The sequence below is a fragment of the Lactuca serriola genome, chromosome 9 (genome assembly GCF_051521515.1).
Source record: "Lactuca serriola cultivar US96UC23 chromosome 9, Lser_US96UC23_V15, whole genome shotgun sequence".
NCBI classification, from domain to species: domain Eukaryota; kingdom Viridiplantae; phylum Streptophyta; class Magnoliopsida; order Asterales; family Asteraceae; genus Lactuca; species Lactuca serriola.
This window is the reverse complement of record NC_136416.1, coordinates 171,246,229-171,273,724: the sequence shown is the minus strand read 5'-3', so window position 1 is coordinate 171,273,724 and position 27,496 is coordinate 171,246,229. Positions and strand designations below refer to the sequence as shown.

The following is a 27,496-nucleotide window of genomic DNA, read 5'->3' as shown; positions in this document are numbered from 1 at the left end:
AATAAACTTCAAGAATTAATATCTTCTTCATACGAACTCCGTTTTCGACGTTCTTTATATCCACGCGTAGGTGAGACTACGCTCTTCAACTTTCGTTTAGACTCCGTCGACTAATTTTGACTTTATTTTTATTAATTATTCTTAGTAGGCCGGGACAGGAAAACTCCGTTATAAATTCATAACTTCTTCATCTGACGTCTGTTTTCGCCTGTCTTTTTATCGTTTCAATAGTATTAATGAGTTCTTCAGTTCTCGTTTAGATTGTTTAGGCTAAAAACCGTTCGATCTCAAATCGAGTATTCAGACTGCATACTGCTAAGCTAAAACTTAGAAAAACCATAACTTCCTCATACGAAGTCAGATTTGGACGTTCTTTTTATGCACGCTCATGGTTTAATGAACTTTATGACTGTCGTTTAGATTGCTAAGGCTAAATATCGCTCTAACGTAAATTCACTATTTACATCGCGTTGTGTCGTGTCGGTTCTGTCGCAAAACTTCGACAGGTCATAACTTCTTCGTTATAACTCGGATTTTGGTGTTCTTTATATGTACGGAATCCTTGTAACATATACTAAAACTTAGTTAAGATTATTCCTTCAAAATAATCTTCCATCAAAAAGTCATTTTTGACGCTTAATGTCTCTAAATTGACTAGCCCTGATCTACGGGCGTTACAATTGTTACGAAAAACAATCTAAACAAGAGTTGAAGATACCTTCAATACCTATCCATCGATAAAAAAGACAGCCAAGAACGGATATCATATGAGAGAGTTATGAATATAATTGGATAGTAAATGGTTGTGCGTAATAATAAAGGATAGGTTGTGATGAGGTTGTGTGAATTAGTGGCCTTAATAGGTTAATGAGAGGTGTGCGAAATAATAAGTTGTGAGTTGTCGCGCCTAATCAAAGTACTATTGTAATGTCGTGCTTGTTGTGTTGTCCAAAGTAATTTAGTATTGTCGTGCTTATCCAGGTACTATTGTATTGTCGTGCCTATCCAAGTACTTTTGTAGTGTCGTGCTTACCCAAAATGTTATCATGTTGTCGACAAAGTGTTGGGTTTTGAGCATTCTAACACTCCTAAGGTGTTCATGCAACCGTAAATACCTTGGATCTATGTTTTCTCTATTATACATGCAAATATGAACTTTCCAAGGTACTACCTATAACTAACATACCTTATTGTGGAGCTTGAAGTCTTGATGTATCTAGCCTTAAGAGCTTAGACCCAATAGTTTGGAAGCCTCAAGTGGAATCACAACACATCATGGACAAAGAATGGACTTGAGAGAGAATCTCCATGCACCCAAAAACTCCATGAACTCTAAGACTAGAGTAAATCACGATTTTTGGGCTAGAAGCATCTATTTATATGTGTGAGGAATCCAAGAGTCATGGGTATAACCCATAACCTAAATCCATACCTATGGGTTGAAGCCTTGGCTAGAACTAGATGGGTACAGACGATGTTCCGTATCTCATTATTAGCAGAGTATGTTTCTTAGGACAGGGATACAGTAGAGTATGTTTCTTTATGTGTTAGCATGTTATATGATCGTATATGTTTAGTGGGCGGGCCCCGGAGACAGGCGGGGTTTTAAGAGAGACAGATCTATATACCGAGCGAGGCTCGATGCCAGGCGGAGCCTGATGCCGGGCGGGGCCCGATGTCGGGGTATTAAAATAATGGTTTGACAATTATGGTTTTAGTATTAAATTAAAAATGAAATTTTTGGTCATGATTTTTGGGATGTTACACAGTTAAAACAAGTTAGTTGCTTTCTTATGTACAAAAAATAAGAAGTTGCAAATATATGAATACGGATAAGAGGTAGTTACCCTCTTAAGTCACTTTCCTTTTGAGTTACCGGTTAAAACAGGTATTAGCCGGTAATATTTGTGTAATTTAAACAGTTAAAACAAGTTTGTTGCTTTATTATGTTAAAAAAAAAAGTTTCGATATGTGAATACGGATAAAAGATACTTACCCTCTAAGTCATTTTCCCTGTTATTGTAAGAAAAATAGTATGATGGAAACCCTAGCGATAAATGTAAGAAAGTTGGAATCAAAAGACAAATGAACCTTTTACGAATTTTTACATTTTATATCGTGGTAAAAACATAAGTGATTTGGTGAGATTCAAATGAACGACTCAAGAGGCAAAATCAATGAATCTTCGATTCGATGTTCAGATAATCTGATCGTCTTACTCTGATGTTGTCAGCAGCGAAGTGATCCACACTACAGGAATAGATCAATGGAGCGAATGCTAAAAGCCGCCAGAGCCTCTGGCTCTCTCAATCTATCAAATCGCTCCCTCAAGTAATCATTTTTCGATCTCAATTTCTGTTGTACTGATATAATTCATTGATACGATTGTCTCTTCAGCTGAAGATACCTGTTTAAAAACATTCGGTTTTAATTAGACTATTTGAATCCGCATTTTGAAAACCACCTCATCAAGATCTATGAAATTCTTCTGAATTTTGAAAATGTCATCAGTTTGTGAACAAGTATTATCTTCGTAATCATGTTAGTGTTTTGTTGTGCTCTTGATGTTTGTATTATGTATCAGGGAAGTGCCCGATGATGTATACAAAAGCTTGGATGCAGTTGGTGAAGGTGAAAACTGGTGGGAGGTAATCTTCAACATACTTTCTTTCTTATATTATATATCATCTGTGTGAATTAAGTCCATTAAGTAAAAAATAAAAACAAAAACTCACCTGTTTCACTACTACAGGCAGTGGAGTTGCAGAAGCTGATATTAGCTCATAATGACATTGAATTGTTAAAGGAAGACATAAGAAACTTACCTATGTTGTCTGTGTTGAATATTAGCCACAACAAGCTTTCCCACCTTCCAGCTGCAATAGGAGAGTAAGAAGACACTTTAAACCTTCATGATCTAAACCATCTCCTTCTCTTTCTTGATTATTAATGATCTGTGTTTTTACCTTTTTATGATTTTATCCATTTACAGGCTCAAATCACTGAAGTCATTAGATGTCTCTTCTAATTTACTACATGAGATACCTGAAGAAATCGGATCAGTGACTTCTCTCATCAAGTAGGTTTCATTTCCCTTTCTATTGCATAGCTTATAAAGAGTTAATTAGAGATCTTGACCCTTTAATTTAGTAGATTCATTTAATACAAGTAATGCATAGCTGAATTTTTTCATCAATATATGGTTTTTATAGGTTTGATTGCTCCAACAACCAACTTAAAGAACTTCCTTCCTCCCTTGGTAACTGCCAAGATCTATCAGACCTCAAGGTGTGGCCTTAATCCTTATCATGCATTATGAGACTTGTACTTATGAATCATGATTATATAATTATTTATAACTTGCAGTATCATGTGGTAACAAATTTGTCACCCCTTTAAGCAAAAGTTTCTTAAGGGCTGTTTTTTTTATTGTTGATTTCTTAGTGCTTCCTTGTAGGCAACAAACAATGGCCTCATTAGCTTGCCAGAAGATATAAGCAACTGCTCAAAAATGTTGAAGTTGGATTTAGAGGTATCACTTCACTTATCACTTATCACTTATTCATAATATTCTTGTCTTTTTTCTTCCTTATTATTGTTCATATAATCGTTAATTGTGGGCATAAATCATTTTTCTTTTTGCATTAGGGTAACAAGCTCACAGTATTATCTGAGAAGTTAATTGGATCATGGACTTCACTTACTGAACTTAATGCAGGCATGTCATCTTCTTCCAAACATCTTTAGTTTTTAAGCCATTTTTACATGCTAATAATCTTATAAGTTGCATTTCTATCACTAATAATGCAGCAAAAAACACACTTAATGGAATCCCAGAGAATATCGGAGGCCTTTCACGTCTCATTCGCCTTGATTTACATCAAAACAGTGAGTATTTCACTGTTTCACTATTTCACTATTTCACTACTTGTTGTTCATTTTGCTTTTATTAAAATCACTTTTTATTGTTAAATATTATCCATGTCATTATGATACAGGAATTTCAGTGATTCCATCATCAATAATGGGATGCTCTTTGTTGGCTGAGTTTTATATTGGGTATTTCTATGTTCTTCTTGTAGATGGAAAAAAAAAGATTCGTTATATTAGTTTTTAAATTGTTTTTTTTTTGTTTTTGTATTTGATTCTGATGTTTATCTTCTTTTTTAATATGTAGGAATAACTTTCTTACATCAATACCAGCAGAGACAGGAAAACTTACGAATTTAGGGACACTTGATCTTCATTCAAATAAGGTAGAAACCAAAATATTAAAGCAAATTACAAAAATAGTCCCTGTGCTTTCTAATTTTTACCGGGTTTAGTCCAAAATCGAAACTTTTATCAGTTTTGATCTTTATTTCAAGGTTTCATGTTGATTTTGGCTCTTATTCCGTACCAAACACACTAAAATTCAGAAAGCAAAGGGACAATTTATGTAATTTACTCTAAAAATTAATATAATTTATAATTTACTAATGTTAATTCCTTGGATTTACTAATTCTCATACTTTGGATTCTCATTATTATAGTTGAAGGAATATCCAGTTGAAGCATGCAAATTGAAGCTTTCAGTATTGGATTTGTCTAATAATTCACTATCTAGCCTCCCCCCTGAGATTGGTAAGGTTAGCATTTTATTGTTATTTATTTAATTTTTTATTGGAAAAGATATACTTTTATGAATTAATAATATAATATTATTCTCTAATGTCTTTTAAGGTTTGATGACAACTTTGAGGAGGCTTGTACTCACTGGCAATCCTATAAGAACTCTAAGAAGGTTTAAAAAAACACCTCCATTTTATTTATTTGATCCAAATTTATATTCTTCAAGAATGTTACTTAACAATTTTCATCTTTTTTTTATTTTTTATTTAGCTCACTGGTGACGGGACCCACTCCTGCATTGTTAAGGTTTCTGCGAAGTAGACTTCCTGCTGAAGAAGGTACCCAATATTCATTTGCACCATATTTGGTATTGAACTTTATTTTTTGAGTAAATTACACGAATGGCCCCTATGGTTTGGGGTAATTTGCACGTTTGGTCCCTAACTTATTTTTTTAACTCGGAAGGTCCCTACTGTTTGTTTTTGTTGTGCGCTTGATCCCTGTCTTACCTAAAAAGACTATTTTGCCATTGATTTTTTAATTTATTTAAATAAATACACCCCAACCCCACTTCCACCTCACCTTACCTACCCCATTTTATTTAAATAAACTAAAAAATCAAGGGCAAAATAGTCTTTTTAGGTAAGATAGGGACCAAGCGTGCAACAAAAACAAACTGTAGTGACCTTCCGAGTTAAAAAAATAAGTTAGGGACCAAGCGTGCAAATTACCCCAAACCATAGGGACCATTCGTGCAATTTACTCTTATTTTTTTGATTTATAGATTTGGTCCTTTTATAAGTTTGAATGATATGTATATTTAGTTTTGTTGATTGTATATTGATATTTTAACTGTAGTATTTGTTACTTGTGATATTGTGTTATAAATCAAATGATATTAATTTATGATATAATAATTCATAAAGTTTTTGTCAAAAAATATTTAATATAACTAAAAATGATGCAGAAAGTGGAACAACATCTGAGAGCAAAGAAAAAGTTATTGTTATGGCTTCTCGTTTATCTCTTGCTTCAAAGGTTATATATTTTTCTTACTTTTTTCATCCAAATAGATTATTATTAAAGAACATGAATAATTTTTACAAAATGTGAAAATATAATTTAAAAAAAAAAATAAATCATTTTCAGGAACTTTCTTTAGGAGGGCATGGGTTGAGTGTTGTTCCACCACAAGTATGGGAAACAAGTGATATAACAAAAGTTGATCTTTCAAGAAACACAATTGAAGATCTACCTGTTGAACTTTCTTCATGTGCTTCTCTTGAGGTTAAAATCGTCCACTTTTTAATCCAAATATGAAAAATACCAGTGGCATTTTGGTAATTAATTGTTAAATGATTGTTTGTTCTTGCAGACTTTGATTTTATCAAGGAACAAGATTAAAATGTGGCCAAGTGCAATCTTGAAGTCACTTCAACATCTGGTGTGTTTAAAGCTTGACATTAATCCACTTAAACAGGTAAATTGAACTTTTTTAAAGGGTATATTGGTCATTTTTCGTATGTTGTTATCTCATTCTTTTTCATTTGTAGATTCCATCAGATGGGTTTGAAGCTGCTTCCAATCTTCAGATATTGGATCTAAATGGTAATGCAGGTTGTTTACCTGAATACCCTGCATTTTCTTCATTGATGCAGTTACAGGAGCTATATCTTAGGTGACTTTTTTTTTTTTTTTTTTTTTTTTTTTTTTTTTTTTATAAAAAAAAAGTATTATTTTAATTAAAATGACTTTTTGTTTTATTAAGTTTAACTTTCTGTTGAACAGGAGGATGCAAATTCCAGAAGTGAGAGTGGATATAATAAGTTTACCTAAATTAAGGATTCTTGATATGAGTCAAAATTCCATTCAATCGATTCCAGAGGTAATATTTTTCATTTTCATCAACTACTTATTTATCTATTGTAATATTACTTTCTACCACCTCATGTTAATAAAATTTTCATTTTACCCCCCTTAATGTTTTTTGTAGGGTTTTAAAAATGCAACATGTCTTCAGGAGCTTCGGTTTTCAGACAATAACATTAGTGCACTTCCTGCTGAACTGGTTTGTCACACTCTCCCCCATTCTTATTCTTAACAACAATGATGCATAAAAAATGTTTTATTTTAAATTTATATATTAATAATAATTTTAATATATTTTATGATAATTGGAATATGGTTTTTGCAGGGTTTACTGGAGCCCACTCTTCAAGTGCTACAGCTTGATGGAAACCCTTTGAGAAGGTATGTATGATGTGAAATCACTGGATAGAAACACTCATAATATATATATATATATATATATATATATATATATATATATATATATATATATATTGACATTTTATTGTTTTTGTAGTATACGAAGAACAATTCTTGATCGAGGAACCAAAGCAATATTGAGCTACCTCAAAGACAGATTGCCCAATCAGTAAAACATGTTTTAATAAAAAATCTATTATTCTAAAACAAATATTTGTGAGAAGATGTGTGTTGTATGTGTTTCTATTTGTTTTCCTTTGATTTTGAAGTTAATGTTATATTCTAAACTTGGTTGTTGATATGTACTTGTACGAGAAAATGCTAGAATGGAGGAGGGAATGGAATGGAGGATTCCATTCCGGTCCAAAAAAGTTGTTTGGTTGTCTTTATGGAAAGGAATAATACATTGTATGAGAATGAGATTCCTTTTAAATCCCGTGTTTTCTTTTTTATTCCAACAATCCTTAATATATATAGTATATTTTTTTCGTTTGTTTCCTCCATCAATAATTGACTAATATATATATATATATATATATATATATATATATATATATATATATATATATATATATATATATATATATATATATATATATGGGAAAAGTGAATATACCCTTAAGGGTATATAAGGTTAGGTACCCAAACTCACCATACTACGTCGTTTTATATCATATAATACATTCTAATTGTACAATGTTCTTGTAATTTAACTTTTAAATTGATTTACGTCCATGATTTTTATAAATTACATATTTATCTTCCTCTACATAATTTTCATTTTCAACTACAATATATAAAGCGCAGTAGGTGTTCGACAAAAAGATGTGGTGTAGGAGAAAGATAATAATGAAATTTCGAAAATCTTGAAAGTAAATCAAGTTAGAGGTTGAAGTTTAAGAACATTATAATGAATATATCAAACAAAACGATGTATTATGGTGTGTTTGGGTACCTAAATTTATATACCCTTAAGGGTATATTCACTTTACCCTATATATATATATATATATATAAAATTGTTTTTGTCATTTATCTCTGGGAGACGCTGATATATTTAATAAAACAATTTAGTAAGGTGTGTTATTAATTATCATGTAAATTTACCTTCACATAGTTTGTTTTTGTATGAAATTAATATATATATATATATATATATATATATATATATATATATATATATATATATATATATATATATATATATATACTTTTTAGTAGATAATATTGTAAAAAAAATATAAATTATATGCACTTTTTGTTATGAAGTATTTTGGTGCTTTTTTAAATGAATTCCACGTGGTTCCAATTAATTTTGTTGTTATCAATAACTATTACATTAAAGCTTCGATATAAGAAAAAAAAATAGTAAATATAGCTAATTTCCTTATTGCCAAAAAATAGTATTGAAAAAATGGCAAATCGTAAGAAAGTCATTATATATCATAATATTTTGATTTTAACATCATTTTTTATGTCATTATATTTACAATTCTGTTGCAATATCAACCAAATGATCAGTTCTTTCTGTTTTTCTGGTAGCCATTTTTCCTAAATTGCAATAAAGTTACTAAGTTTATCAAAATTTCGATTGTGACATCGAGTTTCATATTGCAAGAAAGTCATTATATTACCATAAAATTTCGATTTTGGAACCAATTTTTTTTTTCTCAATTATGTCATTACATTTACAATTTTGTTGCAATGTCAACCAATTGACTAATTCTGGAGATGTTATTGTGGTCTACAAGCTCGATTTGTACAACAAATAAAAAAAACCCGGTTTAATGGTTCAAACTCATTTATAAGTAAACGAAAATGACATAGTGACCATTTCAAAAGATGTTATTGTGGTTTAGAAGTTCGATTTATACAACAAATAAATGAAGACCCCTACAAAGTTGATTTAATGGTTCAAACTCACTAAGCATCTCCTCGATCGACCTTGTAGGGGTCCTCATTAATTGTTGTAAAACTCGAGCTGCTAAACCACAATAACATTTCTTGAAAGGATGAGTACACCCTTTTCACCAACTTTTAAGTGAGTTTGAACCACTAGATTGACATTCAGACCCCATTTGTGAAGAAATACTTTGATGAGAATTAAACATTAAACATTATAATAAAAAGTGCCACCTAAAAGGGTGATTATGCTATTTTCGTTGACTTTTAAGTGAATTTGAACATTGGATCGACCTAAAAAGATACGTGAAACTTGGTTCGATGCAAACCCTATTTTGAAACTCAATTCTATCACATAAGATCTAACGTGACTTCCACGTCATAATATTCTCATGTCATTTATTTGATAAGTTGCTAGATTGATGCTAATCGGTCAATTGGTTGACATTGCAACAATTTTAGCTGCCACATCACTATATTGTCATGTCATTTATTTAAAAGGTCGATTTGTACAACAAGTAAATAAAGACCTCCATAAGGTCAATTCAGGAGATGCTTAGTGAATTTGAACCACTAAATCGAGCTTGTAAGGGTATTTGTTGTACAAATTGAGTTTCTAAACCACAATAACATCTCCTGAAAGGGTGACTATGCACTTTTCGCGGACTTGTAAGTGAGTTTGAACCATTTGACCGACCTTCATTTATTTGTTGTACATATCGAGCTTCTAAACTACAATAACATCTCATGAATCGATCGATTGGTTGAAATTGCAACAAAATTAAGTGAGAAAAAAAAACTCGGTATCAAAATCGAAATTTTATGGTAATATAATGACTTTATTATAATTTGAAACTTGACGTTAAAATCGAAATTTTATAGTAACATAATGAATTACTTGTAATTTGAAACTCGACGTTAAAATCAAAATTTTGATAAACTTAGTGACTTTATTGCAATTAAAAAAAAGTGGTTACCAAGAGAACATGTAGAATCGATTATTTGATTGATACTACAACAAAATTGTAAATATAATGATATAAATGAAAAAAAACAAAGTAAAGAATCAAAATCGTAATTTTATAATAACTAACAACTCTTTTACATTTTGGAATACAACTAATTCTTCGGATAACTTTCGCTTCAATCTAAGAAGTTGACAACTCTGACACTCTTCAATTGAATCCTTACTGATAAATCAAAATGATTTTGACACTTCACATGGTTTTTTCTTATTAATTTTTTTTCCACATGTCATTTTATAGTTTTTTCATTTATTAAATTCCAAATAGTATTTAAATGTAATAATAAATATGGGTGAGCAAAACCCAAACCGATAAATGAAAAACTGCTAAATCCGCAATAAACCGCCACTGAAAAACTGAAACCGATGCAAAAACCGTTGGTGGATTTTATTTTTTTTGAGAAACCGAATTTATTGGTGCGATGCGGTTTTTATCTAGAAACCGGACCACAAAACCAAACGGCACCGCAAGCTTATTAACAATAAAATAAATCACTAATTTATATTATACAATTATACATATTATTTAAAAATCTAATAAATTCTAATTTATACATATATTATAATAATTATATACTGAACTTGACAATAATTAGTAATTAGGTATTAGGTTTAATATGTGAGTTTGTCACTTAATGATAATGTGTAAAGTGTAAACACTATGTGAGTTACAACTTGCAAGCTTGTAATTTTCTAAGCACAAACTAAATAAAAAAATGAGTTTACGAATATGAGTTGCAAATGAAGGGATCAAGTAAAACAACATAAAAAACTCAAAATTACAACTTCTAAATATGAGGAAACGAAATGACACCATGTCATACAATCATAAATCTTCACATGAACACCATGATAAAAAAAAATCGTATCGGTGAACATAAAAAACCGCACCATATGTTTGACACGGTTTAAAACCGACACTGAACCGGTACAAACCGAAACCATACTAAAAAACCGTAAAACCGAACCATTAAAAAACCGCACCCAACGGTTTCTAGAATTCAAAAACCGCATATTGCGGTTTGCGGTTCGGTTTAGCTCTAAAACCGCACCATGCTCACCCTTATAATAAATACACATCAATTTCATTAATTAACTTTTCTTTTAATTTCAAAATTATTAAATTAAAACATCATTAGTATTCTTGATTTATTTATCTAAATTATTTGTTTAAATTTAAAAGAAAAAAAAACATTTTAATTTTAATAATTTAATATATATATATATATATATATATATATATATTTTTTTTTTTTTTTTCTTATAAATTTAATTTTTTCAAATGTTTAAAATTTCAAAATTTTTTTAACATGGGTCTCAAAAAAAAAAAAGAAAAAAACTTCATCCTATCCTAACCACCAATCCAGTAGTAAATTGCAGTGAAAAATCTCAATAAAGAATGCTGACAAATTACACGTGGACAACAACAGTCTTTCTTTTCAATTATCATACAACGATTACTATTACAAAATCCAACACCGCTTGTTGTTACCCGAAGCCGCCGCCGTTACCTTCTCCTCGCCGTCACCCGACGTCGCCGTTACCATTTCCTCAACCGGTCCACTCGGAACCGGAATATCTTCTTCATCAGGTGGTTCCAAAACCCAATCTCCATTTCCATCCAGAATCATACCTTTATTCTTCTCGATCCACCATGACCCCGGAACCAGAAACTCATCTTTCAAAAACTCACTCGATTTATTCACCAAAGACAAGCTCCGATTCACCTTCAATTCAAACTCACCATCCTCCCCATTCCACCCAGCTACAACGTGCAACATCCCCTGCAAATTATGCCAGTCTCCAGTGTTCGTCGACTCCTTCAAGCTCGAAGACTTTCGTGTATCGATCACGAAATCTACACCGGTGTTCACGTACCCGAGTAACCCACTTGGGTATAGCGGAATGAGATCGATCTTGTTTTTAATGTGAAGGATTTTGACATTTGAGAATTGGTTTAGACGATCGTTGAATGCTTGGTTGCCGACTTGAGGAGAACCGAAGACGAAGGCGGCAATTGGGACGTCTGTGATTCCGTTTTCTGCTAGATCGAAGGCGGATAAGATCGATAAACTTGCACCCAGGGAGTGTCCGGTGATAATGATGCTAGTTTCTTCGTTTTTGTAGATGCCCACCAAGTGTTTGATAGTTGTCAACACTTGTGTTCTTACGCTTTGTTTTGTGAAAGACGAATTCGGATCATCTGAGGTGTAAATCGTTAGCCAACCCTGCATTACCCTCGGAATTTCATCGTTGTCACTATCACTGCTGCTGCTGCTGCTAGTCTCGCCTGAATCTGCCGTCGTCGGAGTAGCACCAAATGTTTTCTGGCGTAACAGAGGTTCAGCAGACTCGCTTTTCGCGCCAAAAACATTAAGCCACTCGAAATCCCGACTTGTGCCTCGCCACACGATGTAGATCTCACGCCGGCCGAGTGTTCGACTCACCTCATCGGTGGTCGTCGCGATGTATCCGATCCAATTTGACTCTCGATCCCAAGACTCGCGAGACAGGGAGTGAACGAAGATGGCTTCAGGGATGGAGACTTTGGCGGTGGCGTAGAGGAAGGCGGCGATTTGGTAGTCGGAAGGAGATGGTCGGAGCATGACTTTCTCGAAGAAGGATTTCTTGCCATAGCGACTGCTGCCGGCGTACTTTGAGTTCTTGTCGTTGTTGAAGGCGTCGTAGGTGGCTTGACAGAAGTCGCCGCATCGGAGGATGAGTAACCGGAGAGTGATGTCGAATGGGTCGAGAAGACCTTCCCAGTTGTTGCTTCCGAGGACTTCCGTCCATGGCGCTTTGGATTCGGTTGTGGTGGATTCCATGGCAGTGGTTGCAGTTGCAGTTGCAGGTATAAAATGAATGGTCGTATTGTATGCATGTTTGGCATATAAGATAGGGGATAGGGATTTCTCATCACGTGACAAATTAATAATTACTCAAATTTCACATAATTAGTTGGTCCCACTTGATTTTTGTACAAAAAAAAAAAATCGACATAAGAATAGTTACATAAATGATAAAAATGACACAATGATTCGGTCATTTAAAGCCTACTTTAACAAAATAAATGGGAGTTGATAGAGAGTAAGCGTCAATCTATCTTGAAGAATAATAATCTTGTAACAATAACAAAACTCATACATAAGCAATCATACAAACCCCCTAACTTGATCACGAAAAGGGTATGTAGAAAACTCAAAGCATGAAACACAATTGGTTTTTCCTATGAAATGGAAGTTCTGAAATATTTTCGGTTCTTTTCGTGTACAATTGTAATGGAGAAATGAAAACACACTCTTTCTAATGCGGCTCTCTTACATTTTCTCCTTATTTCCTGTCGACTAATGCATTTGCATTTGGAGAAGATCGAAAGAGTTTAAGATGGAAAAGAATTAAATATAAGGTTAAAAAGATGAAGAAGAAGAGATATGTGTGAGTAAGGGAAAGATGAGAGGACTTTTGACTGAAATCAAGACGAATAATTTTTTTTGATGTGGGGAAGATAAGAATAATATTTACTAAATGGACCATTCTAAATAAAGCCTTCACATTATCATAATCATGAAAATCTTTCATCCCAATTGCTTATGATTTTGAATTCCATCGAGAAGTTTTTGTTTCAAGAAAACGAAAACTCTAATGAGCAAAATAAAATGTACTGATATCTAAACATAACCTTCAAGATTAGGGGGGTGTCGAGGTGGGTCCATTGTTGGTGAGATAAATAATTAGGTATCGGTTATACTTTAAAATACATAATTAAAAAGGACTATGATTGAACAAGGAGGATGCAGTTTCTTGGGTGGTTTAATAACTCATCAAAAACTATATATTAATATAATATAATATATGATAATTACATAAAACCATTAATATTGCAAGTTTTTGTCGTTTTACACAATTGTATTTTAGGTCCATATCAATGCCTCAAATTTACATTTTTTTTTTCAATTTTGCCCTTATGTTTGGCAAAAATATTTGATTTTATATTTTTTGGTTTATAATTATCCTTAAGTTTGGTCAAAAATTTTATTTTTACCGGATAAAAATACAAAAAGGAAAAACTAAAAAAAAGTTGTAAAATTTCGGCACTAATGAACCTAAAATACAACTTTGGGTAAATTCAATAAAAACCTATAAATTTAAGATTTTTATAACATTTGCCGTATAATAGAATACAATCTAATATAATATAATTAGACTAAGGGTATCCACAATGCATTGAACCCCATAGAGTTCAACGGATTGTCATATTATCTTTCTACAATCCATACAACTCTATCATTTTTTCCTACAATGCATTGAGCCCTACAAAGTTCAATAAAATGTTTTAAAATGTAATTTATAATAAATATTTAAGAATTAAAAACTTTCATTGTTCCCATTAAAGAGTTCAATGGTCATTGAACTCCAAATCCATTGAATGCCAACGTGGTATCTCATAATGGTGGAGTTTCTCATTCAATTCTCCCACTAAACTCACCATTATGAATGCTCTAAATTTTAGACAATAATTATATGGTTTAGTCTGTAATTTTAGTCCAACTTTTAATAAGTTGATATGTTGAGTTATTATAGTTTTATTTTTTGTAATTTTGGTCCCTGGTCCATATGAAATACCTATTTTCCTTTCCAATATTATTTTCTTTTATTTATTATAATTGTTATAACTTATAATAATAAAAAAAAAACTACAAAATATTCTATGTAAGATTAGAGTTGTAAAAATTAAAATTTTGTTTTGATAAGGACACATTGACACCATGCTGATTTTCCTTTTAACCATGATGATGGTAAAGTTAGTGATGAAAAAGTGATTTAGCCAAAAAAAAATTATTATTGTTTACTAATATAAAATTTTGCTTTCTTATTATAACATTTAATTTGTATTTTTTTAATTGTTAACATTTGGTGTGGAGATGCAAAAAGAAAACTAATATCACGTGTCCACTTCTTTTCTTTTTGTAACATCACATGTTCACTTGTTTTGGTTACCTCTTATTTAACTTTTTCCATGTTTTTTTCCCTCCAAACCCATAACATCCATAGTCACTTGGTTTTGTTTTGTAACAGAATGATTTTTGTTTTATATTTGACATCATATCTAAGTATTATATTATGTTGGAAGTCGAAGTTTTGTAGCACTAAAATTAAAATAAAGGGCAAAAATGGAAGAAGATAAAAAAGCTAGGAGCAAAAAGGTCATTTTAACAACTTTAACAACTATAAAGATACAACAAAATTTCATTCATATAGCATCTCAACAATTAAAAACTAGTCGTTCTTCATGGTACTATGTTCGATTGTTGGAACATCAACAACATTGTTGGTTTGATCATCTTGTAACTTGAACCTAAGAACCTTTTGGAGTTGACAAATAGGTTTGACTTGCTTTCTTGTAACCTCATTCGGATTAATTATACATTTTCCTGAAAAAAGGTTTACTTCGGATGATCCCGTTTCTTCATGAACCACAGGCGAAGCATCTACAATACAAACTTTATCAGCTAACACTTAATCGCCAAAAGTTTACACACAATTTAAAATCTTACATAAGTTTTTCTTTCTTTATTTATTTTTAAAATTTTTATAATCTTCAACTTAACTTACTGTGTTCACTAAAAACAAGACATGTTCCAACAGTTTCCTCGTATTCGCCAATCTGCAAAATCCAAAAGCCCACAAAATGCAACAAACATCACATAAGTTGTTTCTATTTAACTTGATGCAAAAAAAAAAAAAAAGAGTTATTACCAGCTTTATTTTGTCATCAATAATTAGGATTGGGTTCAATGTATCAAGGCCCTGCATTTTCAACCAAATGGGTTATTTAAAAAAAAAAAAGAAAAAAAGTAGGGTTTTCATAATACTGAAAGTGTAAATTTTATAGTCTAAAGTACATACAGAGAGAACATAGGGAGCATTAGGTGGAATGTGAAGTTGCCCAGAAACTGAATCCAAGTCAAGCAGCACAAATTCTTCTTCTTCACGAGAGGTTGCCATAAACTTAAAAAATCTGCATAAATATATCACAATTTCACAAATCACAACCACTATATCTATATGGTAGCTGAATTCTATAAAGGTAATGCATCTAACTAGATATAATTCCCACACTAATTGAAAGAATATATTTCCCTAGACCAAATGCTATAATTTCTATTGGCAATCCTAGACCAAATGATATAATTCTCAGATGCTATATTACAGCTATTTATGAGAGCTGTTCAATTCAGAGTCAAGATGAAACATCTGAGAATAGACTTAATACCTAATCGGTTTACAGATTCATAACTAACTCAGCCTGAAAGAATGACTTTATCTCCTAATCGATTCAGAACCGAGATCAAACCTTTGAGACTTTATCTACTAACTTGAAACTTTGAGCTTTTGATCAGAACCAATAACGAGAAATAAACAAAAACAGGAAACAAAACAGAATTAAATTAAAAGTCGGATGCTTTCATAACGGATTCAAGAATCATATTCAGAATACTTTGCAAGAGAACGAGAAGCAGAGAATAGGAAGCCGAGATGGAGATGGGGAGAACTCAGAATGATACCAATGAAGCGAGAGAGATGATAGATGAATGAGTCTTCTGATATTAATTCACCAAGCGACCAAGTATGATGTCGTATTATCGATTCACGATAGGTCGATTCAGTTCCCGCCTGGTCTGAAATTAAGGCACTCTAATTCATGTTGCTTACGCTTTCTTCGTAACCACTTCCCTGAGACACCGATAGCATATGCACTCTCTGTTTCTCTTAATTGCTGCGTCTTTGGTAAATTTTCAGTACGGATACGAGGGTATCGGGGATAAATCTTGTGCCGTACAGGGACGAGCGGGGAAGGCGTCAGGATGGTTTTTATGTCGCCGTTTCCGGTGATGAAGAGAGAGGTGGGGGGGCCTCGTTTTCCGGCGATGAAGCTGGTGGTGGGAAGGGTTTTGTGCGAGAGGAAAAGAGAAGGGGGGATTATTGTTGAAAAAAAAGGGTTTTGATTAAGCCTGTTTTTTCATTTAACGTTTGTTTCTTTGAGGATATTGATATTAAAAAAATTAAAAAAACCGACTGTTATTTCATTTTTGACATAATAAATCGATATATTTTGACGAATTATAAAAATATTACCAATTTTGTAAATTGATTAATTAATCTTTTTTTTGGAAATACATTCTCTAATCACAACACAAAATCAACAACACCCTCGAACTCATCACAACACAAAATCAAAACCTTAAATTACTTCAACTCAAAATTCAAATGAAGAGTTGTTGCTTCCCCATGAACTCAGCTTCAAACAGTTGTGAAATTGTGTTGTTCGAATGAACAAGTAAATCCGAATCCAACCAATTCCCAAATTCATTGAACGACAATAAAGTTTGCTGAACTTTCTTATTCAATGAAATCCAATCAGTAAGTGCATATCAAACTTCTTATTCAATGAAACGTACGTATCATTTTAGTATTATCAAGAAAATAGATAAATGTAATTCTTAGGATTCCATATGGCAGGTTCTTATTGGATGAATATATTTCCTGTTAGAAAAACTTTAGTTAGTGCGATCTTTGTAGAAAAACTGATTTTGATAAACAATAATGAGGAGTTCCTTTTTTGGCAGAATAGTAATATGTCAAAAGATTCCCTCGTTTTGGTATGAAAATGAAATCACCCACTATTCCTCTCTGCTTCTTCTTTCTTTTTTCTGTTTCTGCTCCACTTTTTGAAGCCTTTAACAATGGCGATGGAGAATTCATATCCGAAGAAAAAGAAGAACCCCACATCAAAAGATCCGATTTCCCACCCGGGTTTCTTTTTGGAGTTGCCACTTCTGCTTACCAAGTCGATAATCTCCTCATTCTACCCCTTTCTTGCTCATTATCATACCCACATTTAATTCATGAATTTTTTTTAGGTTGAAGGAGCTTATCTCGAAGATGCTAAGTCCTTAAGCAATTGGGATGTATATTGTCATTCTATAGGTTAACACCATAGAATCCCTGATTTCTATTGTTTATATGATGAATTCATTATTGAATTTGTAGTGATGAATCCATTATTGATTATCCATCCTCGTTTTTATTAGGCTGTGGAGAAAATTCAGAGAATGGAGATATTGCAGATGATCATTATCATCTGTTCTTGGTATATTTCCAGCTTCAATTGACTTTTCGTATCAAAAACAAAAAACAGTTTCTATATTTTTTTTGTTTGAATTTTTTGAATACAGAAAGACATAGAGATGATGCATTCCCTTGGTCTAAAAGCATACAAATTTTCGATTTCATGGGCTAGAATTCTTCCAAGAGGAAGATTTGGTGAAGTTAATCCTGCAGGAATCATGTTCTACAACAAGATTATAGACAACCTGATCCTCAAAGGTGTAAAAAGATTAAAACTTGATTAAAATTAACGACTTGTGATGTTAGTTGTAAAACGATTAAAGCTTGATTAAAATCATACAGGAATCGAGCCATTTGTGACACTTTTCCATAACGATTATCCACATGAACTTGAAGAGATATACGGGTCCGGGTCTTGGCTAAACCCCGAAATGCAGTATGACTAAAAATTAATGTCATTTTCATCTTTACATAAATTTTCATTTTGCTTATTGGATGCATTATGGTGTCAGGAAAGACTTTGTACATTTGGCAGAAATTTGTTTCAAGTTTTTTGGAGATCGAGTGAAGTATTGGATCACGATTAATGAACCTAATGTGTTCATAGAATTGTCTTATGAATTTGGGTTATTTCCACCTTCTCGTTGTTCAAAGCCTTTTGGAAATTGCAATGTTGGAAATTCTGATGTGGAACCTCTTATTGCCATGCATAATATGTTGTTGGCTCATGGAAAGGTAGCCAAGCTATATCATGAAACTTTCAAGGTAATCGAACTAATTTTAAGACTTTGTGAAATTACATAAAAATCATTACATTATCAATGTTTTACCTAAAAAGTTGTTTTTTTTAACCATTTCAGCCATTATTGAATTACAAAAAGTGGCTTACATATAATGTGAATGTGACATAACTCATAAGAAATATCTAGATAAAGTATGTGCTAAACCGATGGACATTTTTCTGACACCTCAACACCTTTACATGGACATTTATTTGCCTTGCAACATATTTAAAAGGGTCCCCATTTAAAATATTTCCATGTAATGAAATCAAACACGGTTACCGGTTTTTGTAGGTTAATATACGTCGGAATGGACAATTTGTTTTATATCATTCTCTTTTATGGAAAAAAAATCATAGTACTTTGTTAGGTAAAATGATGATAATGTAATGGCAATTGTGTAATTCTCCTTTAATGTTTAAATGATTGCATGAAGTTATCCAACATTCATGTGGATCTTTAAGGAAATGACATTTGTTCGTTTGACCTTAATTGTCAACTTCACCTCTTGGATTTTTATTGCAGCCTAAACAAGGTGGATCGATAGGCCTCGTTGTGCACTGTTACATGTACAAACCACTAACAGACAGTGAGCTCGATCATGAAGCTGCCAAAAGGGTGTTTGCTTTCAATGTTGGCTGGTAATGCTCTTAAAAGTATATTGGTGACAAAAAAAAAAAAAAAAAAACATGATTCAACTTCTAATCGTTAAACAGGACACTTGATCCTTCAATATATGGAGACTACCCCGAAGAAATGCACAAATACCTTGGAAGTAAATTACCAAGTTTCTCCCTTGAGGAAAAGAAGTTTATGAAAAACAGTATTGATTTCATTGGCATCAACCATTACTCCACTATATATGCTAAGGATTGTATCAACGCTAGTTGCACTCCATTTGCAAATCGTGCAATCCGGGGTTTTGTGGACATTGTTGGAGAGCGTGATGGCATGTTGATTGGTGAACCTGTAGGAAAAAAAACGATTTTTGGCTTAATTTTATGCAACCCTATTATTCCTTTTAGTTAATAATTATGGTGTCTATTTTGTTGCACAAATAGACAGGTGTAGAAGGGATATTTGTTGTTCCTAAAGGCATGGAGGAGATTGTTAACCATATGAAGATTCGGTACAATAATAAACCTATGTTTATTACTGAAAATGGTAAGGGTTGTATTCTTTTGTTCGAATAAATTACAAATATGTTGTTATATGTGCCCATAAATTTGTATTTTTTGGCAGGATATTCTTCACCCTATGTGCATGAGGAACGAATTAATGAGATTTTCAATGATGTCAAACGAATTGAATTTCACTCAAAATACCTTGCTTCATTAGCCAAGTCCATAAGGTTTGCTTCTTTAGCCGAGTCCGTAGTTGAGGGGCATAAATGGAACTTTTTTATGCTTAAGGGGGCATTTCTTTTATCTAACAACAATGCAAAACTCGCTAAGCCTAGTAAAGTTGGTCCAGTAGGGACTAATGAGTAGGGAGTTAGATGGAGACTAGTGAAAATCCAATATGAAGAATATCCATCACATGACAAGATTTGATACGTATTTTTAAAACATAATTTTTTTCATCGAAAGATACATCATGAATATGGTAAACACATTTTTAGTTACAAAATTATAAAATATAATAATAGAAAAAACATAAATTGAGATATCTATAAAAAACCATGTGAGACCGTGAGACGCAATCTAAAAATAAATTTAAAATGTAAAATAAAAGGAAAAATCTGAAAATTCTTTTTTTAATTATTATTTTCGTCATTTTATTTACCTAAAAAATATAAAAAAAATAAAATATAAATAAAAATTACCGCCTTTTAAAAAAAATAAGTGAAATATTTTAATAAAATTTTACACTGTGAATATTCTAATGTGATTTTTAAAATGTTAGAATATTCTAGTATTCTACTAGATTTATCAGATTTATAAAATATTCTAATATTCTATTAGAATATTTCATAGATATTTTTTTATATTTTTTTTGGATAAAAATGACGAAAATAATATTTTATTTTTTTTTTTCAAAATTTTTCAACTATTTTGTATTTTAAAAATAATTTTTTTATCTACAAAATGAGTGGCTACGATTTCGTCTCCCGATCTCACAAAATATAGTGGTCTCACATAAATCTAACTCTCTCTCTCTCTCTCTCTCTATATATATATATATATATATATATATATATATATATATATATATATAGGTTCAAATGTTTTCACTATCTATTGTGTGCATGTATGATTGATTATGGACCAATCATTTTAGTTATTTTAAGAAAGTAATTAATGCATATTACATGTTGAAGATATAATGAATATTAATTACATCTTCAACATTTAATATGCATTAATTATTTTTTTAAAATAACTAAACTGATTGGTCCAGAATCAACCATATATTCACACAATAGATAGTGAAAACAAGATTACTAGTTGTGAGACCCGTGTATTACACGGGTTTTTTAAAAATAAAAATTTAATATCAATATTTAAAAATTAAATATTTTATATAATAATATTTTTACATATCATAATGTAATCTTTTGAAACATTTATAAAAAAAATCAAATCTTCTTTAGAGCATTTATGAGACTTTATTATCAAACTAATAGAATGATTCTCTTTCCTTATATGAAATTTTATTTTAAAAAAATAAAATTCTCAAAAAATGACAAGTGAAAAATAATAATTTTAAAATTCCCACAAAATTACATGTGGCAAAATTCTTGAGAATTTGACAAGTGGCAAAAAAAATCTTTATTTATTAGAGAGGATATATATATATATATATATATATATATATATATATATATATATATATATATATATATATATATATATATATATATATATATATATATATATAAAACTTATTATTCTTGTATTTTGGACAAATATCTTAAAAGTTTATAGGTCTTAGCTAGTTGGGTGGTTAATTGGGGACTTGCGTCTAGTTCAACGTCTAGGCTGATTTTTACAAAGTTATATATCAACATTATTCGGTACAATTTAACCCAAATCAAACCAAAAATTCCATTTTTTTATTTTGGAAAACCAAAACCCTGTTTCTTTCTCCTATTTGTAAGTTTTGTTTATTTATTTATTTTTTATTCTTGAACCATGTTGCTAATTTTTTTTTTCTTTAACAAAAATAAGTAATTTATTTAAAAAATAATAACATACAACATAAACATTTTTTACTATTTTAAATTTTAAACCTAACCTAACCGTAAATGAATTGTAATGATTTTAATATTGGGAAAATGACTTAGGAGGGTAACTACCTTTTATCCGTATTCACATATTGACAACTTTTTCTTTTTTGTACATAATAAAACAACTAACTTGTTTTAACTGTTTAAATTACACTAATATTACCGGCTAATACCTGTTTTAACCGGTAACTCAAAGGGAAAATGACTTAGGAGGGTAACTACCTCTTATCCGTGTTCACATATTGACAACTTCTTATTTTTTGTGCCTAAGAAAGCAACTAACTTGTTTTAACTGTGTAACATCCCAAAAATCATGACAAAAAATTTCGTTTTTAAATAATACTAAAACCATAATTGTCAAACAATTAATTTAATACTTCGGCATCAGGCCCCACCTGGCATCGAGCCCCGCTCGGTATACAAATCTGTCTCTCTTAGGCCCCGCCCGCTAAACACATACAATCATATAACATGCTAACACATAAAAAAACATACCCTACTGTATCCCTGTCCTAAGAAACATACTCTGCTAATAATGAGATACGAAACATCGTCTGTACTCAGCTAGTAATGAGATACGGGACCTCACCCACACTCACCTCTCTACCAGGCACATACAAGTATCACACATACAATAAGTATAACCTAACATGCAAACATTCCTCGGGCACCCGCCCGACATCAGACCTTGGTCTGGAATAACATACTAGCATACAATGTCTAGGGTTAACCCCCGGGTCTTACTACTCATAGACTACATGGGCTGAGATTGTGGCCTTAGACCCATTCACACAGTGAGGAGACTCACCTTGTACTCCTGAAGCCCTGACTGGAACTAGCTGAGTACGGACGAAGTTCCATATCTCATTATTAGCAGAGTATGTTTATTAGGATAGGGATACAGTAGAGTATGTTTCTTTATGTGTTAGCATGTTATATGATTGTATGTGTTTAGCGGGCGGGGCCCGGAGACAGGCGGGGCCTAAGAGAGACATATATGTATACTGAGCGGGGCTCGATACCAGGCGACGCTCGATGCCAGGCGGGGCCTGATACCGGACGAGGCCCGACGCCGGAGTATTAAATTAATGGTTTGACAATTATGGTTTTAGTATTAAATTAAAAACGAAATTTTTGGTCATGATTTTTGGGATGCTAGATAGTTAAAACAAGTTAGTTGCTTTCTTATGTACAAAAAATAAGAAGTTGCCAATATGTGAACACGATAAGAGGTAGTTACCCTCTTAAGTCATTTTCTTTTTGAGTTACCGGTTAAAATAGGTATTAGCCGGTAATATTGGTGTAATATAAACAATTAAAACAAGTTAGTTGCTTTATTATGTATAAAAAAGAAGAAGTTGTCAATATGTGAACACGGATAAGAGGTAGTTACCCTCCTAAGTTATTTTCCCTTTTAATATTTAACATACTTAAGCCAATTAAACATATACATAACATTATACCATTTTGACTATTTCAGTTTGGTTTTTAGGTTTCTACATATAAACACGCCAAACATAACAAAAAAAAATCGGTTTGTATAGATATTTTGGTACTTGGACTTTGTATGTTCATATATTTTGAATGTAGCCATTTCATGTCTAAATTCTAAGTGTAACGTTCTTAAAATAAGCCCATTTTTTTGTTTTGAATGATAGAAGGGGAGCTGACGTACGTGGATATTTCCTATGGTCGTTAATGGATAGTTTTGAATGGATGCAAGGTTACAGTTTGAGGTTTGGGTTGTATTATGTGGATCGTCAAACACTAACACGAATACCAAAACTTTCTACAAGATGGTATAAAAATTTCTTAACAAACAATAGTGATCTTATCGATATGGAAGCATCAAGATACAAAATATCAGTTTAAAAAGATGTCATGATTGTATTAAAAGCAAATATGTAAAAATAATTCGAGAATCTTGTATGTAACTATTCCAACAATATATTATTGGTGCATTGTCCACTGACTAAGCAATAAGTATAAAAAATGTACTTAAAACTAATCGTAAACTTCTTATCACTTGCTTGTATTATTGTAAAAGAATAAAGGAATTTAAATGGGATGATTACTATTACATAGTTATATTTGGTTAGAAAAATGTGTCATGTCGGGTTTGTGTTGAGTTGAAACATTAAATGGATTGAGAGTGTGTGACCCTACTTGAATCGTTTAATTATTGTGTTGTGTCATGTCAACTTGTTTATTTTCTTGTCGGATTTATGTCAGAGTTAGAGTTTAGATCTTGTAAATGCATTCACATTTTACATATTGAAAGAGAATGCGTTAGATAGGTGAAAAAAATTAAAAAAAACCAAAAAGAATAAGAGTCGGGAGGTGGAATGACGAAATGATGAAATCATAGTAAATTTATAGGACAAAGTGGAAAGAGTTGGACTTTGAGAGGTAGAGGGGAAATGTCACGAGGATTCATGACGGAATGGCCGAACAGGAGTGTGGAGTATGGGAGAGAAAGAAAAAATTGAAAATAAAGTCTTAACTTATGCTAAGTCGTTTTCACATCACAAAGCGACTCAACGAAAAGTTTTCTCTTGTATATTTGGTTTTGGGTATATACAATTTATCTAAACAATTAAAAATATTGTATTTAAACAAACGAGTCATTTTCAAGTTAAAACCAAGCCTAACCCATTCAAATTTTCGATTGTGTTGTTTACATGCAGTGTCAATTTTTGTCATCTTTGTTTGATAGACCGTAAATGATATAAGAATAGAATCAAATTAGTTGATAGTTGATAGTACTAACAATACTTGTGTGCATATTAGATAATGAATTTTAATTTCTAAAAATAAAAACTAAATATAATGAAAAATCATCAAAATCAAATAATATTCTTCTTTAAACTGGTTTTGTAACTGTCATCGTTACTTTTATTGTTAAAGGTTTCGAGGTTGCAACAAGAGAGCCACATGATTAGGCCTAACAATGAAGCGGATTTTGACATTGATCCACTCTGTAGCAGAGCTTGAATATATATATATATATATATATATATATATATATATATATATATATATATATATATATATATATATATATATATATATATATTATTGTGGATCACAAATATTGTATGGTTGTAGGAACGATTATGGATCGTTGGATAAAAATTATGAATGAAAGTGATTTAGGGTGCTTGCTATTAAAATAAGAGAGCATAAAATAAGAGAGCATGTATAGTATAATAACACTAAAATCATTGTAAAGGGTATTTAAGTCATTTAAGGTACATTTAATTATAGAAAATTCTGAATTTTAAGGGATAATTAATTCTTTTAATTTAAAAAATATGGTTTTTAAACACTAATTATTTTTCAAATGTTTGTATATATTAGTTCCAAAATTATAATTTTTTTTCCTTTTTTTAAATTCACATTCATTGAATTCTTTTAGAATATTATTAATTTATTCTTTAAGAATTTGAGAATTTCACAAATTTTTACTATTTATTTAATTTTTGTTTATTGATTCATACGGATTTTAGTATTTCATTGGTTTTTAATTTTTTTTTGTATAATTCTGATTTCATAATTATAATCTCGTATGCATATAATTCTTTAAGAATAAATGGATATAATCTAATATGTTACATTCTTTCAGAATCGGTATACATTTTAACTAATATATAAATGATAAGCTCATACTTACGTCTTATCAAAATGAAAAAAAAAAAATTGATATTTTCTTTAGAATGTAAACCATCTACATTTTTTAAGAAAAAAAATATAGTACCGAAATATATTCTTTCAGAATATATGGAGATAAATAATAGATCAATGGAATAGATCGATATTTTTCTTGAATAGGGCATTATTCTTTAAAAATGGATCAACATTTTTATTCTTGATAGAATGTTGTGATGAATGGATTCCATTTTTTTCTTTGTTCTTGCTTTTTTAATTTTGACATGCATTGTTGATCTCTCACCTCATGAACCTGTCAGTATTGCAATCAAAAAATTGAAAAAAAAAAATCAAATTAATAATTGTGAATCGGAACTAAAAAGAGTTTAATTTCATGGGTAAATGTCACTGTAGCTCTATGAAGTTTCACCTTTTGGTTTAAATGGTCCTTTTTTTTGTTTTTTTGGTTTTGCATTTAAGGGGTATAAAGTCTAGTTTTATCGATTTTTAAAGCCATTATATAGAAAGCCAAGGGGTCAGCCGGTTAAACTAATCCTAGTCAGGAGGTAAGAAGCCACACGTCATTTAAAAGATTGCCAACTCGCTATTTCCGTTGCCATGTCAATAAATGACCTTTTGACCTACTTAACCCTTTTGTAAATGACATATTGACTCGTTGCTATCTTCTTTTCCTTTCTTCTTATTTTACTGTTTCTCTCTAAATCGCTGCTATGACGGTGTTTATGAAGGTCGATCTTCATTTTGCTGGCTTTTTTTTTTCTAGGTACCCCACAATAAGTTACTCAGATGGAGCGGAGCAACGCTTTGAAGATGTCGATTTTGCAGGAATGGATTTGAAGGAATTTCTACTGTTTATTATGTGTGAATGTGTACTTTTTCATGCCCGGTATAGAATTTCCTGATGGATTGAGGATAATAGCCATCGAGAAAGACTACCAGGATTTTATTGAAGTAGGGTACGACAGTGGATGTGTAATCCAAGTATACATGGATCATCTTGGTGTCAATGTTCATCAATGGATAGTGGATGACCAAGCGGAAGTATGCAGTCGTGAAGACAAGCAGTCGAGTGTAGGGGGAATAATGAGGAGTTACATAGCATAGGAGCTTTTCAGAACGACATTGAGGACTTGCAAGGTAATGTACATGATGACTGTGACAACCCGATATTTCGAATCTATGTAATGACCTGAAAGGCAAGTATTGTAACCTCTTTTGATGTAATGAAATTAACTTCGAAAATAAAATGTTCAAAAGTCTCTATTGGGTTACCTACTATGCTAGTTATTGAGTCAAGGTTTACAGAAATACTAATAACACTAAAATCCGAGTTATAACGAAGAAGTTATGACCATTCTAAGATTTCCGACAAAACCGACAATACAGATAAACGTAAAAACGCGAAGTTTCAATACGATAGTTTTTAGCCTTAAGTATCTAAATGAAAGTTGTAGATATCATTAAACCATAAACGTACATAAAAAGAGCGACTAAATTTGACTTCGTATGAGGAAGTTATGATTTTTCCAAAATATGGAGATAGCAGTAGACAGCTAAAAATTCGAAATAGAGATCGAGAGGTTTTTAGTCAAAACAACCTAAATAACAATCAAAGGCATCAACAATAGTAGTGTAACGGTGAAAAGTCTGGCGAAAACGGACATCGGATGAAGAAGTTATGGATTTTTAACGGACTTTTCGTGTCCCGGCCTGTTAAAAATATAATAACTAAAAATAAATTCAAAATTTGCCAATGAAGTCTAAACGAGAGTTGTGGAGCATATTTTCACCTACGCGTGCATATAAAGAACGTCAAAAACGGAGCTCGTATGCGAAAATTACGGATTTTACCAGTTCGGAGTACACGCACCAAGAGGATTT

At 31.5% G+C, this 27,496-nt stretch overlaps 4 protein-coding genes across 7 annotated transcripts; 2 read left to right on the top strand and 2 right to left on the bottom strand.

Moving 5' to 3' along the window:
* The first annotated feature begins 2,127 nt into the window (after window positions 1-2,127).
* LOC145074318 (Leucine-rich repeat (LRR) family protein) lies at window positions 2,128-7,180 on the top strand. The gene is made up of 21 exons (XM_079020718.1): window positions 2,128-2,331; window positions 2,585-2,648; window positions 2,753-2,889; window positions 2,993-3,079; window positions 3,213-3,288; window positions 3,458-3,532; window positions 3,649-3,718; window positions 3,811-3,888; window positions 3,999-4,059; window positions 4,178-4,256; window positions 4,533-4,623; window positions 4,723-4,783; window positions 4,882-4,949; window positions 5,579-5,649; window positions 5,761-5,898; window positions 5,987-6,091; window positions 6,165-6,289; window positions 6,400-6,496; window positions 6,605-6,679; window positions 6,806-6,861; window positions 6,977-7,180. The coding sequence occupies exons 1-21, from the start codon at window positions 2,267-2,269 to the stop codon at window positions 7,050-7,052; spliced, it is 1,755 nt and encodes a 584-aa protein (XP_078876844.1). The 5' UTR covers window positions 2,128-2,266; the 3' UTR covers window positions 7,053-7,180.
* Window positions 7,181-11,172: 3,992 nt separating this feature from the next.
* Window positions 11,173-12,672, bottom strand: LOC145073579 (alpha/beta-Hydrolases superfamily protein). The gene has a single exon (XM_079020124.1). The coding sequence runs from the start codon at window positions 12,628-12,630 to the stop codon at window positions 11,269-11,271; it is 1,362 nt and encodes a 453-aa protein (XP_078876250.1). The 5' UTR covers window positions 12,631-12,672; the 3' UTR covers window positions 11,173-11,268.
* Window positions 12,673-14,996: 2,324 nt separating this feature from the next.
* On the bottom strand, window positions 14,997-17,213 carry LOC145074455 (Transcription factor TFIIIC, tau55-related protein). 2 transcript variants are annotated; one of them, XM_079020826.1, is made up of 5 exons: window positions 17,048-17,213; window positions 15,713-15,824; window positions 15,563-15,613; window positions 15,419-15,470; window positions 14,997-15,294 (listed from the first exon to the last, which is right to left on the bottom strand). In XM_079020826.1, the coding sequence occupies exons 2-5, from the start codon at window positions 15,809-15,811 to the stop codon at window positions 15,083-15,085; spliced, it is 414 nt and encodes a 137-aa protein (XP_078876952.1). In that variant the 5' UTR covers window positions 15,812-15,824; window positions 17,048-17,213; the 3' UTR covers window positions 14,997-15,082. The 2 variants fall into 2 exon arrangements, with proteins under 2 accessions (XP_078876952.1, XP_078876951.1); XM_079020825.1 differs by lacking the exon at window positions 17,048-17,213 and adding an exon at window positions 16,372-16,973.
* A 186-nt stretch (window positions 17,214-17,399) lies between these two features.
* On the top strand, window positions 17,400-26,807 carry LOC145074454 (beta-glucosidase 18-like). 3 transcript variants are annotated; one of them, XM_079020823.1, is made up of 11 exons: window positions 17,400-17,654; window positions 17,728-17,794; window positions 17,899-17,957; window positions 18,043-18,193; window positions 18,278-18,371; window positions 18,448-18,700; window positions 19,243-19,358; window positions 19,434-19,686; window positions 19,779-19,881; window positions 19,960-20,068; window positions 26,379-26,807. In XM_079020823.1, exons 1-11 carry the CDS (start codon window positions 17,469-17,471, stop codon window positions 26,515-26,517), a joined length of 1,530 nt encoding a protein of 509 aa, XP_078876949.1. In that variant the 5' UTR covers window positions 17,400-17,468; the 3' UTR covers window positions 26,518-26,807. The 3 variants fall into 3 exon arrangements, with proteins under 3 accessions (XP_078876949.1, XP_078876950.1, XP_078876948.1); XM_079020824.1 differs by lacking the exon at window positions 26,379-26,807 and adding an exon at window positions 24,854-24,928 and having other exon boundaries at window positions 17,401-17,654; XM_079020822.1 differs by lacking the exon at window positions 26,379-26,807 and adding an exon at window positions 23,605-23,954 and having other exon boundaries at window positions 17,402-17,654.
* Window positions 26,808-27,496: the final 689 nt, after the last annotated feature.